The 17,104-nt window shown below is 45.3% G+C and overlaps 1 protein-coding gene across 2 annotated transcripts in view; it reads right to left on the bottom strand.

The window, feature by feature from the left end:
- Positions 1-2,641: 2,641 nt before the first annotated feature.
- Positions 2,642-17,104, bottom strand: part of LOC112252542 — a 159,620-nt gene continuing 145,157 nt past the window's right edge. For both annotated transcript variants that reach the window (XM_024423844.2, XM_042323246.1), the window contains one exon: positions 2,642-16,258. In XM_024423844.2, coding sequence (XP_024279612.2) covers positions 3,718-16,059 — 12,342 coding nt within the window. In that variant the 5' untranslated portion in view covers positions 16,060-16,258 and the 3' untranslated portion in view covers positions 2,642-3,717. The remainder of the gene's footprint in view (positions 16,259-17,104) is intronic.

Raw genomic sequence — 17,104 nt, 5'->3', positions numbered from 1 at the left:
CAAATGAGAAAGGATAGACTGAGCGAGCAAGCGAGAGAGATAGAGAGAGAGAAATGCAATGCTATTTCAAGGCCAGAACTTACTGATAATGTCACTCTATTTCAAAGTGCAAAGCGCTCCTGTCATGCTCCTGCATCACTGCGCCTCTGGAGAATTCCCTCCTAGACCAGACGATACGAGGACGCCTGACAGCAGTGTGCGGCGCTCGCACATTCTATTTGACACGTTTCTAGGCTAGATTGTGATGAAAAGTAGGCTACTTGGTTTCCTTGTTTAATTGTGTGTTCATCGACCCACAGTTGCTGACCAGAAGCAACGGAGGACACCTGTATATGCCGAATGAGTCCAATCAATCTAAGGACATCATTAAGGTAATATAGTCAATAAGTACACTGAGTGTACAAAACATTAGGAACACATTTGAAGTTGATTTATACACTGATTGTACAAAATGTTAGGAACACCTTCCTAATATTGAGTTGCATCCCCTTTTTCCTTCAGAACAGCCTGGACTCTACAAGGTGTCGAAAGCGTTCCACAGGGATGCTGGCTCATTTTGACTCCAATGCTTCCCACAGTTGTGTCAAGTTGGCTGGATGTCCTTTGGGTGGTGGACCATTCTTGATACACAAGGGAAACTTTTGAGCGGGAAAAACCCAGCAGCTTTGCAGTTCTTGACACACATACCAGTACGCCTGGCACCTACTACCATACCCTGTTCAAAGGCACTTAAATATTTTGTCTTGTCCATTCACCCTCTGAATGGCACACAGACACAATCCATGTCTCAATTGTCTCAAGGCTTAAAAAACTTCTTTAACTTGTCTCCTCCCCTTCATCTACACTGATTGAAGTGGATTTAACAAGTGATAAGGGATCATCACTTTTACCTGTATTCACCTGGTCAGTCTGTCATGGAAAGAGCAGGTGTTCATATGGTTTTGTACATAGCATGTACAGAGCTTTTGTATGAGAATGTCACTGAACTAAACACAGACTACCAAAAATAACAGCCGAGTATGATGCATGTCAGTGTGCCCATGTCACAATTTTGACAGCTTAATTTGACAAACACATTTCCTTGCATTTTCAACGGTCCTATTACGTGATTCATATGGCACACATGTTCTGCTGAAGTCGTGTGCATCATTTTGACACGGGATATGATTCATGTTTTGGTGTGGATGATTTCTTATTAACCTTTGGATGCACCTACACATAGAGAACGAACTACTTGGCATCCTGACTTTGCAGGCTTTTGATGACATAATGGCCAAAATAATTGGATGGTATTGCAATATAAATTCACCACATAAAATGTAGACTTGCGATTGACCAATGAACCAACGTGTCCAAATGAGCAGACGGGGCTAGAGCTTCTTGTTGTGTATTGAATGGACCACTTGCAAAGTGAAGAAGGCATGCTGAGTGGAGCACTGGACCTACTGAGAATCCCATTGGATGAATGTAACAGTCCACATACAACAGGGACACATACGCAAACAATGGAATGCAATCCATCTAAACACACTGACCTTCCTGACTCTATCACGGTAAAGTCATCACATTCTCCTCTGGGACACAACAATGGTGTGCGAGAGAACCACAGCCTCTTTATAACACTCAGAAGCATGTCTATTGTATTCCCCAGACGCTGTCCTCTTTGAGCTCTGAGGTCCTTGAATGAGAAAATAACCTCTCACTTCTCTTCTTGTCTGTCTACCTTCCCTCCCACCATCTATCATCCGTCTCTTTTCTCGTTCCCTCGACACTCTCAGGTTGCTGGGTCATTCCGTGGATGACGTGAGGAGGACGGAGACCCCCCCTCCACCCAGCCCCACCACCTGTGTCTCTATCTGCCGCTGTGTCCTATGGCTTTTTATTCCTATATGATGTCAGATTGGGCTTATGTAGGGATAGAAGCCACTTAACACACGGTGAAAGAGCTTCATGAAGCAGCACGAGGAGAGAGAAAAAATGGAAGTGTTCCAGTCCTAGTTGGCCTGCTTTACAATGTCCCATATGCCTGGTACATATGGTTTGATGAATGTTTCCTGCTTCTGGTTTCATGCTCCCTGTAGTAAGGCTACATTTGTGCTCTTCCTTCAGATAATGAGTTAGCAGCTCATTGAAGTGTTCAGAGAAGAGTGAGTCAGAGGCTGTTATGGTTGTCGGTGCACCTCTTTTTGCTTCCAGGCACAAACGGCCTTCACCGTTTTTCAATTTATGATGCTGTGGTGACAGCGGGGGTCTGCAGGGATGGATGTTGGAACATTTGCAGAAGATGCCATAAACAAAAGGAAGAAACAAGCATGGAGAAACCAATGCATATTTTTAATAACCAACTTTAAAAGAGGCACTAAGTGAACCACTTTACAATACAAGAGGCATTGCATTTCCATGTGTTTTCTCTCTCTCTCTCTCTCTCTCTCTCTCTCTCTCTCTCTCTCTCTCTCTCTCTCTCTCTCTCTCTCTCTCTCTCTCTCTCTCTCTCGCTCTCTCTCTCCTCTCTCTCTCTCTCTCTCTCTCTCTCTCTCTCTCTCTCGCTCTCTCTCTCTCTCTCTCTCTCTCTCTCTCTCTCTCTCTCTCTCTCTCTCCTCTCTCTCTCTCTCTCTCTCTCTCTCTCTCTCTCTCTCTCTCTCTCTCTCTCTCTCTCTCTCTCTCTCTCTCTCTCTCTCTCTCTCTCTCTGATTCTGTTGCACATTATTAAAATAAAACTTTGACATTGAGCATTGCACCAGGAAATCTTCTACCTACAATATAATACAATATAAGATACATATAAACAAGATAAAGCACCTTTTTTGTCTTAGTAAATAATATTCATAATTAAACAGTTGGAGGACAGACACGGAGGACTGAGTGTGTGTTTTGTGTGGTAATATCAGTGCATGGGAGGAGCTCCTAAAACAGGTCTCAGGACTGTGAATAGTCCTTGGATGCACCTGAGTTTGTACAGATGCAAGCTTTCCTAATTTTCTTTCCTAAGGATGTACAGATGAATACTTTGTTGGAGGAGGTTTTACACAGTCTTCTTTTTTTTACAATTTTTTAAAGAAACTACAGAGAACCAGCACAAACGGTTGTATGAATGCAACTGCTACAGATCTCATGTTCCCTTCAGTTAGAGGACATTGGCGTTCACATTACAATAAAGAATAACATAGCACCAATTAATGTTTATACAAAAGCTAATATAATGAATGTCAATGAAATACAGTAAGGTAAAAATACAAAAAGAGTAATTTTTGGAGAAGCATTTACAAAAGGTGCACTGACATAGTCCAAGTCCGTTGGGATGACATTTGGTCCTGTTGCATTAAAAAAAGCAATATTCTCTATGAACACTTTTCGATTGTGAAACTGACATGCATTAGCTGTAAAAAAAAAGAGAAGAAAAATCTGTTTTATTTTCAAGTATTCTTTTTGTATTTTTTTAATGAAATATAGTCTCTGAAAAAGATAATGTTCAACCTAAGAATAGCAGGAATTAGTCAATGATTTGCCCTACTAGCGTTTTCATTCTAGATTAATAAAATTATCTCTGCCATTATTCCTCACAAGAGAAGAAGACATAAAGTGACAACATAAGTATTTAGACAAACATTTCACAGAGAGCCATGCAATCTCATTCATGGTCATGAATTGTCTTGATCATCAATAACGTGAACAACTATTCAGTCTCTTTGTTTTCTATCCCACAGATCCTTCCCACAATCAGTTTATTGGTTCTGAAGTGTCCTTCCTCAAAGGAATTTTAAAACTGGTGAGCTTTTGGCCAAACAGCTGGCTCAGGAGGTTGTTCTGAGACTCTGCTGTCCTATAGGAGTGGCTCTCCATGGACCTCACCCCTGTCTTTGGCCTAGACTTATTCAAGGAATTGTTCATAGGAAGCACTGACGCTTTAGAAACTGGGTAATGAAGAGCCCGTCCAAGAGGCCCTTTTTTGGCTTTGTAATCCCCATTAATATGATGCACCATCTCTGCTTTCCTTGGCGTGCAGTTATCGAGGGAGCTTCTCTTTGCTTGAAGGCCTAGACTCCCTGATGTTTTGTGCTTGGAGACTATTTTGTTGCTGACCACATCTTCTTTCACTGAAGAGAGCACCGGGTATTCGCTGGAGCCGTCTGATTTCCTGTGAACCGCCGGACTCTCGCACTTGCTGGGACGGAACTTATTTTTGGTCTTGACGTCGGCAGCAAGGTTCTCCCGTGTGGCAGACGAGGAGACCCTCTGTAAACTGTGAGGTGTCCTCATCTCTTTCCTCTTCTTCTGTTCTCTTCTCACAGAGTCTTTGTCCTCATTGGATGCCGGGCCCTGGGAAGTGATCTTAGTGTGGTGGACTGGTGTTGACTCCATGGCCCCGGGGCTATTGTTGGAGCTGTGTTTAATGCTTTCACTGGGCTTGGGTGTGGAGGTTTTGTCATTCTGCTTGTTGTCATGGCTGTGACGGCTGGTTGTCTGTTGCCCCAGCTCACCCTCCCTCATTTGGTCCATCACAACGGTAGATGATTTATGCTTTGTAGGAGAACGGTGGATATCATGTGTATCGGGTGTCATTGAGCTGTTGATTAGGTTTTCGCGGAAACTAACGTACAACTCCTCATCCGATGCCATGGAATCTGTCCTCTGTGTCTTCTTCTCAGCTTCTGCTGTGGTAGTCTGTATGCTGCTCTCAGGAGTGCTCTGCTTAGCATTGGCAAAGCACTCCTTTTCCTTTTCAGCTATACTGCTCTCAAGTGGATCATGCTCTTCCTTCACATCACATGGCTCTGTGAATGATTTGCCATCGGCCTCACCAATGTCTCTAACAGGCAGCTTAGGTGAAGGACTGGGATCAATGTCCTCTGTTTTGGGTGTAGCAGTTGAGAGACCTTCCGAGCCCAGGTGAAACGTACAATGCTCCAGCTCTACCAGCATGTCAGAGTATTCCTCAGCCATGTCCTCCGTCTTCACACTGGCATATTTTTCAGTATGATATTCACCTGCACTGGTCTGTGTAGAGTCCTCTGTTGTGTGTACGGAGAGTTTCAGAACTGGCATCTCAGCACTCTTATGTAAGTGCAGTGAGGCTATGCTGGCGATGCCACTGTCAGAGCTGTTCTCTTGTAGAATGTCAGTAAGGATTCTTCTCTTTTTGTTCGCTGGCAATTCACACTCATCGTTCTCTTTGGAGGGAGATGTCTTGATAGGCCTGAGAACGCCTCTAAACTTGAAGATCTTATTCCCTCCTGACAAGTGCTTTTCCATGTGTCGGTCAAACTGCTCTTTCTTAGAGAAGGTGTAGTTACAGGTGCTGCAGATGAAAGATTTCTTGATCACATGCATGACATCTGCACACAGCTCACAGGTGTAGAGGGTGGTATGCTTTGAGTCAAGCTCATCCACCTCCTCATGCTCATTCTTCAGATGATATTTTAGTTCCTGTGGCTCCTGGTAGGTTACTGGGCATTTGTGGCACAGAAAAATCTTATTTAAGTTGTGCACAACCAGATGCCTCTGAAGCTTGAAGGGTTTGGGGAACTGCTTGCCACAGTGGTGGCAGTCTCTCGAGGGGTCTTTACAGTTGGGGTGCATCTCCACATTCTTTGGCACTGGCTCTGTATTGTGCAGAACCTCAACTGGTGTCAGCGTGCTCGGTTTCCCCACTTTTTCAATGTTCCCTTTAGGCTTGACAACTTTGGGCTGAGCTACCTCTGTAGTTTTCACCTGCTCTGTGTTTTCTACTACGGCTAGTTTCTCCTTGTTGGGGACCTTACTGGTCTCTCTGCTGGCCTTGCTGGGGCGGCGCTGCATGATGGAGGTGATGAAGTTCTTCACGGCTGACTCCTGCATGCCAGAGCCCGGCAGACTCCCCAGGATAGCACTGTGTGACTGGCCCTTGCGGGCAAACTGCGTGGCATGCTCCCGTAAGTGCTCATTGTACATCCACACGTCTGATATCTCCTTCAGGCACATGCCACAGGTCCAGATGCCGGCCTTGTTCTTGGCGTGTTTCTCCCTCAGGTGGTCCCTCAGCTGCTCCCGGGAGCTGAACTTGCGCTGGACGCACATGTAGCAGGTGGGAGGTGGAGAGGGGTTGTGGGATAACTTGTGGAAGTTGAGCTCCCCCAGGGTAAGGAACCAGGTGAAGCACACCTTGCACTTGTACTGTTTGTCCTTGATCTTCACGCTGCCCTCTTGTCGTTTCCTTCCTCTGTGTTCTGTGAGCTTCTTGGCCTTTGCAGTGTCTCTGGTCTCCGCATAATCAGTGGCAATGGGTCTTTCTAATGGGATGTCCTTGTTGGAGTCAAATAATTGAATTTCTGGTAGCTGGAATGTGGTATTGAGGTTTGGGATGTCAATGCTGTGAAAAGCAGACACGTTGTCTGTAGCACATGGCTCTCCAGGATAAGGTGCAGAAGAGGCTATAATAGGAAGTGGACATGGTGGGGTTGGGGCTTCTGCTTTACAGGAAGTTTGGTCAGAGGAGATCACAGTATCTGTAACAGAGTCGTTGGAGGCACTCCATGCCAATGATGCTTTGTCGATAGTGCTCTCAGGTTGGCATAGGAAGTCACTGCCATGGTCCACACCAGTCTCATGATTGTCTTTGTGGTCTGTTGTGTCTCCTTTCATGCTACATAGTTTTTTGGAATCACTCTTTAATGTGCTATTATGACACATGTTCAACATGATAGCATCGTCAATGGATATTGTTTCATATTCACAAGGGTCGTTTTGATTGTTGACAAATGTTTGGTCTATCTGATTTTCTGTATAGTCATCTTTCTTTTCGAGATATAGGTCAGGAGGAGGATGGTCTTGAACTAACGGTGAATTGGTTGATAGTTTCTGCTTCTTGTTCTTCTTACCATAAACCTTTGCAAATTTTTTCCTTTTCAGTTCCTCATTTCTAGTGGGGAATAACTGGGAGAATGTGCTTTCATCATCAAGAAAAGCATTCAAATGAGCACTTAGTCTAGGAGGGCTTGCAAGAGAAGATTTAAAACAGGAGAGATTATCCACCTCATCTGTCGGGCCACTGTTTTTCTCACATTCAATCTTTACTGCAACCTCTCCCAGTATCTCTTTGGCTTTACTCTCATCTTTAGTTTGTTGCTCACATGCCTCTTTTGTGTCATGCAAATTCTCTCTAGACATATCATACTCTCTACTAATATCCTTACTTACAGATACTCCCATACTAACTTCCGTTACTCCATTGATGATCTCTGGCAGATTTGTGCTTTTCACCTCTTCTGTATCATTGTTGCTTTGAGTCAAGACCATAGCCAGATTTGTAAGCTCCATTGGAGACATTGGCATCTGTTCAATGCCACTGTTACTTGTTACAGTAAACGGGACTTCCTCCTGCTCTGTAACTTTGTGGTTAACAAGATAATTGATTATGTCTTGTTTCTCTGGTGACTTGCAGCATCCTAGCTTTACCTGGGTTTGGAATTCAGGAGTAATAGCCTGTAATATGTCTGTTTTCAATATATTGAGAAGCTCGTCAGAGAATGGGTCAGGCTTCACATTCACTTCCTTGTTTCTGTTCTTCCGTGTTTTGTAGATTTTTTTCGCTTTTGTAAACTGAGGAGGCATTTGCTGGACTATGTCATCAGCTGGCACTGCCATATTTGTTTCACTTGCGATGTTCTCCAGGATAAAATGTGTTTCTCCTTGTTTGGTTACAAAGGAGCTATTACTTGTCACAGGACAGTGATTCTCAGAAGCCTCATTGCTTTCTGTTTGCAAACAGGTGTGTGGAACCAGGAGCTCTAGATCCTCTTTATTTCCTGTTTCTATAGACTGGGATGTTTGGTAACTGTGTAGACTCCCTTGATGATTTGCATTTTCCAAAATTGGGCTTCTTTCAGTCCTGATCAAATGTTTCATGGCCTTGTGTCTCTTCAATCCTGGCACTGTCCGGAAACACATTGAGCATATCTCACACAGATGTATCTTTTTCTGGGTGGTTTCTTCCTCTTGCTGGTGGGTTACTGAGCACGGACCTTCCTCAACTGTTAGTGATTCTGTTTGGTCTGATGGTAATGGGGTTGGCTCATTCTCACAGATGATCAGTGGTTTGTGCGTGTGCTGATTATCTGAGATGTCCTTTATAAAAGCAAGGGTGTTCAGCTCACTAGGGACCTTAATCATATCCAGGGCCTCTGGATCCACTCTCTTCAGCAAGTCAACATGTAAGTCCAAATAATCAATCGTTTGAAGGGGAGCCGGGCAAATGTCCAAATCGCCAGTGGACGGAGCAGTGCTCTGAGAAGGAAGACCCAGTAAAATGGATGGACATTTTTTGTCATTTTGGATGTTGCTCTTGTTCAAAGATTCATCTGGTGGACTTAGCTTGGCTGTATGGTCTGGACTCATAGGTACCTCTGTCTCTATGTCACACAGTCTTTTGTCTGATGTCAATGTCGTGTCATCCCTGTGATCACAAGGTTCACAGTCGTCCTTGGGGCTCTGCTTGATGGCTGGTTCCTCCTCATCCACATTGGCTGGGGAGATAGGAGTGTAATCGAACTGACTCAGTTGTGGAGGCTCATCTGGAATGTAATTGTAGTTTAGTGGGCTTAATTTGAAATCATACAGTGATACAGAGACTCTCTTCGTAAGGGCCTCCATTGCCTCAGATTCCTCTGTTGCAATGGTCAAGGGTAGAGGGGAAGGAATGCAGGCGTCAGTGCTACATATTTTACTGTCTGTGATTCCCAAGTCCAGTTGAGGAGGACTTACTGAAGAGTACTCCATCTCAGCTCTTCTGGTCAATGAGTCATCAATATGCAGTGCTTCTTTGGCATTTATGTCGTCACAATTTTCCTCCTTGGGAGATTGGATTGCGGTTGGGATAGTATCTATATTATTGCATGTGATTGGTTGTGGATGTTCTTGTTCTTGTGTGTTAGAGTTGTCTACAGGTGTGTGTGGAGAAGCTGGTAGAACAGGACTGGATGGAGGAGCATCCTCTGGAATAATATCCAGCCTTTCGTCCATCTGCAAATCCTCTTTGCATGGTGAGTGCTGGGGAGATGCCATGAGATGTAAGGGAACTTGTTCCTGGATGTTTTCAACTTCTGGAATCGTTTCTCTTTGTCTATGGTTAGCCTCACATTCAGGTTCCATTTCTGTTTCTTTGTCCTCAGGTGTATGTTCCATGTGTGCATCACTGTCAAGGTCACTGTCACACTCAGCAATGACCAACATGGTGCTTTCATCATCTGAGTCAATGTTGGAAAAGGGTGATGTGTGGCAAGCATGTTCTGTATTGGTTTCCATCAACAGTGGACTGCAAGGCTTAACTGCGACAGTCTCCATGAAGACATGGGTTGATTGATTGGTATTATCATTCACGGGGGTGCTACACCTCAGAGAAACTGTATGACTTATCACTTTGTTCTGTATTGTACTTTTGGAATCAATGTTGTCTTCCTTCATTACACATGTTGAACTGTCCTCCGTCTGTTCATTTGCAGATGGTGAGGGACATACACTCTTACAGTTACTTTGGACGTATATGGATTGTTCCTCAGATGCATTTTCTACCTCTTCAGGCTTATTATCCAAGTTGACATCCATTTCCTGGTCTGCTAGGTTGGACCCATTCGAGGGCTGGCTCACAGACTTAGCATTGAGACTGATGTCCTCCACTGGCTCCTGATGCTCATCAATGGTAGTATCTAGAAGCTCTGTATGTTCATCAGTGGAAGTATCTAGAAGCTCTGTGTGCTCGTCAATGGAAGTATTTAGAAGCCCTGGATGCTCGTCAATGGTAGTATCTAGAAGCTCTGTATGCTCATCAACGGTAGTATCTAGAAGCTCTGTATGCTCATCAATGGAAGTATCTAAAAGCTTTGTATGCTCATCAACGGTAGTATCTAGAAGCTCTGTATGCTCATCAATGGAAGTCTTTAGAAGCTCTGTATGCTCATCAAAGGTAGTATCTAGACGCTCTGTATGATCAGGGAGGGCACTTTTGGCTTCAAGGATTTCATCCCCATAGTCCTCTAGCTTCTGGTTCTCATAGGTCTCCTCAGCCATTGGTTGATTATCCATTTCAGTGTTTGAATCAGTTTCTATAACACTATTGTCTTCAGTGACATTGCTCATGATTGGGATGTCTTTGAATTCTGACCCACTGTCGTTGTTAGGTAGATACTCAGTTGGCTGGAGTGAAACAATCTCTTTTATTACATCAGATGGGAGCTCTGTTTTTTTAGAGAGAGGAGGCTGTGACCTGAAGTGCATGGATTTAATATTCGCGTCATCAGGAATCACCATTTCATTATGATCTGCGCCTTCAGCTGCATCAGCAGATGGAGTTTGGCTTTCACTGTGTAAGTGTGCTGGGCTCTTACGTGAGGTGAGGTTTGGCTCCTCCTCTTCAGGTGTTATGGGATCATTTTTGAAAATGGAATCTGATATCACTTCCAGGCTTTTCATCAGGTTTTCGGCATAGGTCTTACTCTCTAGAATCTCCTCAGATTTCTCTATGTCAGTTCTCTTGTCATCATCCATGTCTTCATCTCTGTGGTCCTCCTGTTTCAGTTGCTCTTTCACTTTCTCTGTATTTGAGGTTGTAGTTGTCATACTGTGTTCACGATCATCCTTCTTGCTAAATTGTTCAAGGACAATGGGTTCGTCATGGGTTGGAGTATGCTGTCCCTCCATCAACTCAAACTCAAATGGACTGGACCATGGTAGACTATGCTCAGCAAAGGACTCTGAATGTGGGTCAGATGGCATTATTGACACTGCCAGCGCCATGCTTTGCACAGGGCAGCCCATATCTAGACCAGTGTCTTCATTCTCAGATTCGTCGTCCAGACGCAGAGGGGAGAATTTGCTCATCTTCAGCTGCTTTGGGGACTCCTCAGTAAGCAGTGGTGGACTCAGCTTGGCTGTCTGGAGCTGATTTTCCAACTCGGTCACAATCCTCTTTATCTCTAGCTCATCTTCTGACGCACAGCTGTTGAGATTTGTACTGTAGTCTATTATTTTGTCTGGCAGAGACAAAGGAACATGATTGTAATCTGATTTCTTTTCATTTAATTTATCAGAGCCGTCTTTGTATTGGGATATCTCATCCGGTAACATGGGGCTGACATCGACCATAAGGCCCCAGTCCCTCTGATCCAAGAAAGGAGAAAGAAAGGATGATGCGCTAAACACCTCCTTTTTGTCATTGGTGGTATTTAAGGAGTTGAAACCTTCTTTGTGCAATGGAATGTCAGTGTAGAGGCCATTTTCAAATCCTGCCACTGAGAGGTCCCCGAACATTGACGATGTGTCAAATGAGAGAGGAGACTTCATAAGACTCTGGTCCTGCTCTAGGGGGTATGGGATCAGATCTGATGTATCTTTCTGCATCAGAGGCTCCTGAAGTTCAATTGGAGACAGGCACACTTCGCCCATGAGTGCACTGCAAAGAGGTGTGGACTTGGGGACTAAGTCATTAGTGAAAGTCATTGGATCTTTCATTGGATAGACACTCTCATTGTGTTTGTCAAACATAGAAATGTCTGAGAGCTTTGAATGCGGCTGTATAGACTTACATTCCACGCTATCCCGCCTTTTGTGTACAGATTTTTCCTTTGAGATGGTTTCATCTTTTTTAAATTTATTATACGAATGTGCTTCCATGTTGTTCGTGGCAGGATGTGCTGATTGAAGCTGATGTGATTTGAGATCAGAACTAATAGACTGAAAATGCATTGATTCCCCTTTGGAGATCTTGACGGCTGTCCTCAGTGGTGTGTTTTTGTCTGAACTTGCTTTCGTTTCAGTTTCTCTGCTAAATGAGTCGTCCTTCTCCCTTGAGGACACGTCTGTGCTTCTGCATTTCTCAAGGGTTTTCACTGCACTCCCCACCTTTAGTAGCCCTGATACTGGATCAACATCTTCAATGTTCGAGTTAGTGATACTTAAGGCCATTGACGTGTCTTTATTAGTAGAGAGGAAAGTCTTATCAGCGCTATACCTCTGAGTAGATTTGGTGAATGTCAGTGCTAGTTGTGTGCTAGACTCTTTGCATAACTTCTGTGGAGATCGCTCGTAGGTTCTCTGCTCGGAAGAGTCTTTCCTCCTGATCTCCACCCTTTTCTCACAGTCTGAGTCTGTGCGGTCAGTGCTTTTGGGGCTGTTGATGCCATCGCTGGAGATACTCACAGACGTGCTGACTTCACTGCTAGTGGATGACCTGCTGCCTCTCCTCCGAAGTCTCTGGTGAGAGCCAGGTTTCTCTAGAGACAAGGAGACATCTTCAGCTTTCTTCACCTCAAAGCACTCTTTTGACTCGTGCCTCCATGCTGCACTGTCCCTGTCACTCCTCGCCCTCCATTTGCACTCCTTTGTGTAGGTGTACTTGCAGCGGCTGCTTTGGCTCAGGCGCCCTTGGCTTGCTATCTTCACAGGCTCAGACTCGTCATCTGAGTCTGAGACATAGTCGTACTCCCCAAATGTAGGGTTTGGCACTGTGGGCGTCAATCTCTCCATCACCAGTGAGAATTGGAGGTTTTTGGTGCCTTTTACATGGAGCTTGTGTAACTTGTTTTTCTGTTGAACTATTTTGTGGATGAGTTCTTTGCTCCAGGTACCGGCACCGGTCCTTTTCCTTTTATTCTCCCTTGCTGTAATCTTTGGGGTTGGGGAACTCCTGTTTGCCGAGGAGACTTGGGAAGAGGTTGAGCCACTCAACAAAGAGCTATCCCGGAGGCTTCGAACTCCACAACGTTCTGAAAATGTGCTGGATAAGAGGAACCTTGGAGTGTTAGTGTTTTCCTTTTCACTCTTGCACAGCTTTCTTATATCTTTCACTTTATTTTCTTGCTCCCTCGGTTTCTCCCCTGAGGTGATCCTTGAATTTATATGAGAGAGTTCTTTTTTGATGTTGATTTTCTCATCCTGCTCAAAATTCAGAGTGGTCTTCTCAAGTTTGCTTACTGTGTGGTTGTTTTCTGTCTGAAGGCTCGCTTTGTCTGAGTCATAAAGATATTTTCCTTGTGTCAGAGACCTATCATTTTCAGTAGATTGTTTGCTTTTGCCCTCAAAGACCATTGAGTCTTTGGTTTTCGAAGTCTGCCTGTTCGACGATACTTTGACAGTGGCGGGATCATCATCTGTGAATGCATCAATGAAGCTGCTGTCAATCTCTGCATTGTCTGACTGATAGCCCAGTCCATTTAGAGCCTCAGTGATTAGGCTATCTAACTTTGCATCCTCCATCTCCAAGTCAGGAAGAGCGACAGGAATGTTACCTGCCCCAGTGAACAGGTTAAGTTTCATGGGGTCGTCCTTAGAATCTCCTTTTGTTTCGCTGTCAGACATCAGCTCTCCATTCTTATTGAGCCCCAGCAGAGACAGGTGAAGGTCAGTTGGACACCTTGGCATGGAGACACGTTGACATAAACTGGTCCCAGAGGATGGATCTTTTGTCATGTCACTGTGAAACTGTGTTGAACTTCCTGGTGTTCTTCTGGTGTCATCCACTTTCTGTGAAAATGCATGCTGTCCACAGTATTGCTTATGGCCAAGGAATGAGGCCAGGTTAGTGAAGTTCTGATCACACTGCTTGCACGTGAGAAGCACATCCAGTTGGTCAAGGTTTGCCGTGGCTAAAGACGTGGCTAATAGTTGATGTGCAGAGTACGGTGGTGGAGGGGGGTGGTGCTCCACCCCAAAGCCCTCCATATAGCCCTTGTTGCCTTCCATACTAGGCTTTTGGTGTTCGTTATTCTGCAGGTAGTTCATCATGTCATCTTTTTCCCTCTCTGGGGCGTAAGGCAGATTACGGGAGGCGTCTGAGTGGAAATGGTGAGAGTTAGTGCTGAGGTGATCTGTGGGTCCTTGTGCCTTCAGTTGGTGCTGGTGATAAAATGGAGGGGGATGCCCAGTCTTTGATATCTGACTGTCCTCAGAGAGGTTGACAGGGCTTGTTGAGGCTGGGGAGAGTGAGGAACATGTGCTGCTAGAGGCTGGGTTATGGATTGGGGAGGGCGAGGGAGAGTCATATGGTGACACCATCATAAGTCCCATTGGTGGGACCTGTAATGGTGGATATCCATATGTACTTGATGATGCCCCAGGTACTGATTGATTCATTCCAAAATATATGGGCTTATTCTTGGACTCACAGACCTTTGCGTGACTTGTCTCAACTTTAAAATGTGGTATTGTACTGCAGCCTTGTTTGACACTTGGGTTTGATAGACCTTCACTAGGTCTATTGTTTTGGAAGGAGCTGGGGCTTTTCAGTGAGCCATTCTTATGTGATTTAGTGTCATCCTGCCAGTCAGAGGGTGCTACCAAAAAAGTGAGCTTTTGGTTGCTTTGTTGCCTAGACAACTCTATCCTGTTTTGGTTTGGCATGACAGAAGTTAGGCGTATCTGCTGCCATGGCATCCTACTGCTTTTGGATGTGTTTGGCCTTTGATCGGCGGCTGGCTGGTTCTGAAACTTGTCATTCATATTAGGATAAGCCATAGTGTTTTGGTCTGCTGGTGAAAAGGTCTTATTCGGTCCCTCCCATGTGTGTGGTAACCTACTATGGGGCTTGGTGTTGGCGCTTTTGTCAAAAGGCACAGAGCTCATGTGGATGCTATTGAGTGGAGGGCTGCTGTTGTAGGCTTTGTTTGAAAAGTGCATTTGGGAGTTTGGACCTTGTGCAATATTTCTGGCATGGTGTACACTGGCTTGAATGTGTGTTCTCTGGCTGGCAGCACTGTCTTTGGGGTGGCAACTCCTCTTGCTCCCTGAAGTGAGGGCTACATCCCGATTGTCTGCCTGGATGAAAGTGTCCGTGCTATCTGGCAGGGAACTCTTACCCTGATCTGACTGCTGGGAGATAGAGCCAGAGCTCTCACTACTAGCTGAGTCCTCACTCAAGCCCCTGGTGCAGTGCATAGAGGACGCGGCCCCTTGTGGTGCTTGCAGGTACTGTGGTGGCTGTGGAGGATGGGGGTAGGAAGACCTGTCCTGTCGCTGGTCACTGTTGAATTGAGTGTTATTCTGAACCCCCTCCTGACCCTCCCCAGATGTCTGAAAGGTAAAAGAGTTAAGAGTCACCTGGGCAGGAGTCAAAGAGGAGTCTATATAGTCCTGGGATTGGGGGTTCTGATCACAGGGAAAAGGGTCTGGGTTTGAGTCTTCCAATAAGAGGTATCCGTACTGAAATGGCAGAAAGCTGCCATTTGCCTTGTTCACCTCCGAGAGAACTGTGGATTTCTGTGAGGAAATCCCATAGTTAGAACCATTAAAAGTCCTCTCTGGAGACTGCCAGTCATTTGAGCCACTCAACTGAAAGTCTGGGAAGAGCAGCTGGCCACTTGGCTGTGTGTTATTATTGTTCTCCATTGGGCCTGGTTGCTGCTGCTGCTGGGGTGGCTGCTGGTGGGTGGATGACCCACCTGTGGTTCCCAGTGCCTGTGAGGTATAGCTTGGGGAGGTGAGATTGGAGGAGGTCTCCTGAAAGCAGCGGCTGTAGTTGAGCTCCTCCTGCTGCAGCTCGGCCTCTCGCTCTGGTATACTGGGCACGTGGAACCTGTAGCTGCCCGACACAGGGCCTCGACTGGCCTCCAGCTTCTTGGGTGGCGAGACCTTCTGCTGTGGGTAGGCGATGCCGATTGTAGGGTTAGAGCGTGGGTTGGTGATGCTGAGTCTGTATAGCTGCTGTGGGTTACCGCGCTCCGACTTCCCTGACCTCTTCCCCTTGTCTCGGCTCCGGTTCTTTCCGCTGGGGGATTGGGGGCTGCCTTTGCCACTGGGCCACGTCCTGTTGCTGGCGAACTTAGGCTTGTTCTGCAGTGACTTGAAGTCTATTTTCCCCGCCTGCTGAGGTCGGATCACAGCCTCGCGCTGCTGAGTGTAGTCTCTGTCCTTGTCTACAAACTTGGCCCCTCTGCTGATTGTCCTCTCCTCCACGTCTGAACTTGAGAAGTGCTCTGAAGACTCTTTTGTGGCTTTCTCACTGCTACTGTACTGCTCCAGTGCAGTACCCTCATCCTGCAGTTTGAACTCAGCATCCAGCTTTTTGACAGGGTACGTGTGCTGAGTCTCTCCTGCCATGGTGCAGGCGAGGCTTGCTGGGCAGGCCTGGTCCTCAGAGATGCTATCTGTGAGGCAGAGGCATGATGAGTCTGGGAGTATGGATCAATACGCTGCTTCCATTGGCACAAACGACAGGGATGGGAGGGCTGCTCTCTGCGCGATTATCTCTCCGCTCTCATCGTGGACCACCAATCTGTCAATTTACCGTCTGGGAGTCCTGCAGAGACAGAGAGAAAGAGGGAGAAAGAGGGGGTCAGATTTCTGAAACATATTTTACATCATTTTGCTTTCGTTCAAGTTGCATTCCATTCAAAAAGCATGACAATTGCCCTTCTAAATGCATTTCTATAAATGTATGTTGTTGGATAATAAAATGCTACCTCTAGAATAAATAAAATAATAATAATCAATCATTGACCAGCATTAATTAATTAATTAATTCATTCATTCATTCATTCATGTGAACAGTTGCATAACTATTTGTAGAACAAAGAACAGTACAGGTACATAAGTCAGCAGGGCTATTAGCTTTACTAAACCTACAGAGCAGGATGAGAGGTGAGTGATTCAGTAAAAATCTATTTTCCAGCTGTTGCCAGGAGAGAGCAGTATTGCCACAGTTTTGCCTCAGTACTGCCACACAAGGCACAAAGACACATTGTACAGTATACAGGCACATTATAAACCCATTTCAAGTTGTCCAGATACATCTGAAAACCACAACGGAAAATCAACTAATCACTCAGTGCACTGTCATGGTCAATAGATATAAAACTCATATAGCTATGAAATAGATCAATATACTTTTATCGACAAGGCCTCTGTGCATACCATAAGATAGTGTCTACTGAGTGGATCTGACTGGAATACTATCACAAAAGGTATGTCACACACAAAACATATTGCAAGAGCCGAAATGCATCTGGCCATGTTAGTGAAACATTGTGCTCTTGTTCTGAGGAACACTGTGGGTTCTGAGGAACACTGTGGGTTCTGAGGAACACTGTGGGTTCTGAGGAACACTGTGGGTTCTGAGGAAGGAGAGGATTCAATGCTGGACACA

This window comes from Oncorhynchus tshawytscha, linkage group LG06 (assembly GCF_018296145.1).
Source record: "Oncorhynchus tshawytscha isolate Ot180627B linkage group LG06, Otsh_v2.0, whole genome shotgun sequence".
NCBI classification, from domain to species: Eukaryota; Metazoa; Chordata; class Actinopteri; order Salmoniformes; family Salmonidae; genus Oncorhynchus; species Oncorhynchus tshawytscha.
The sequence above is the reverse complement of the archived record's forward strand: the minus strand, read 5'-3'. Positions and strand labels throughout refer to the sequence as shown.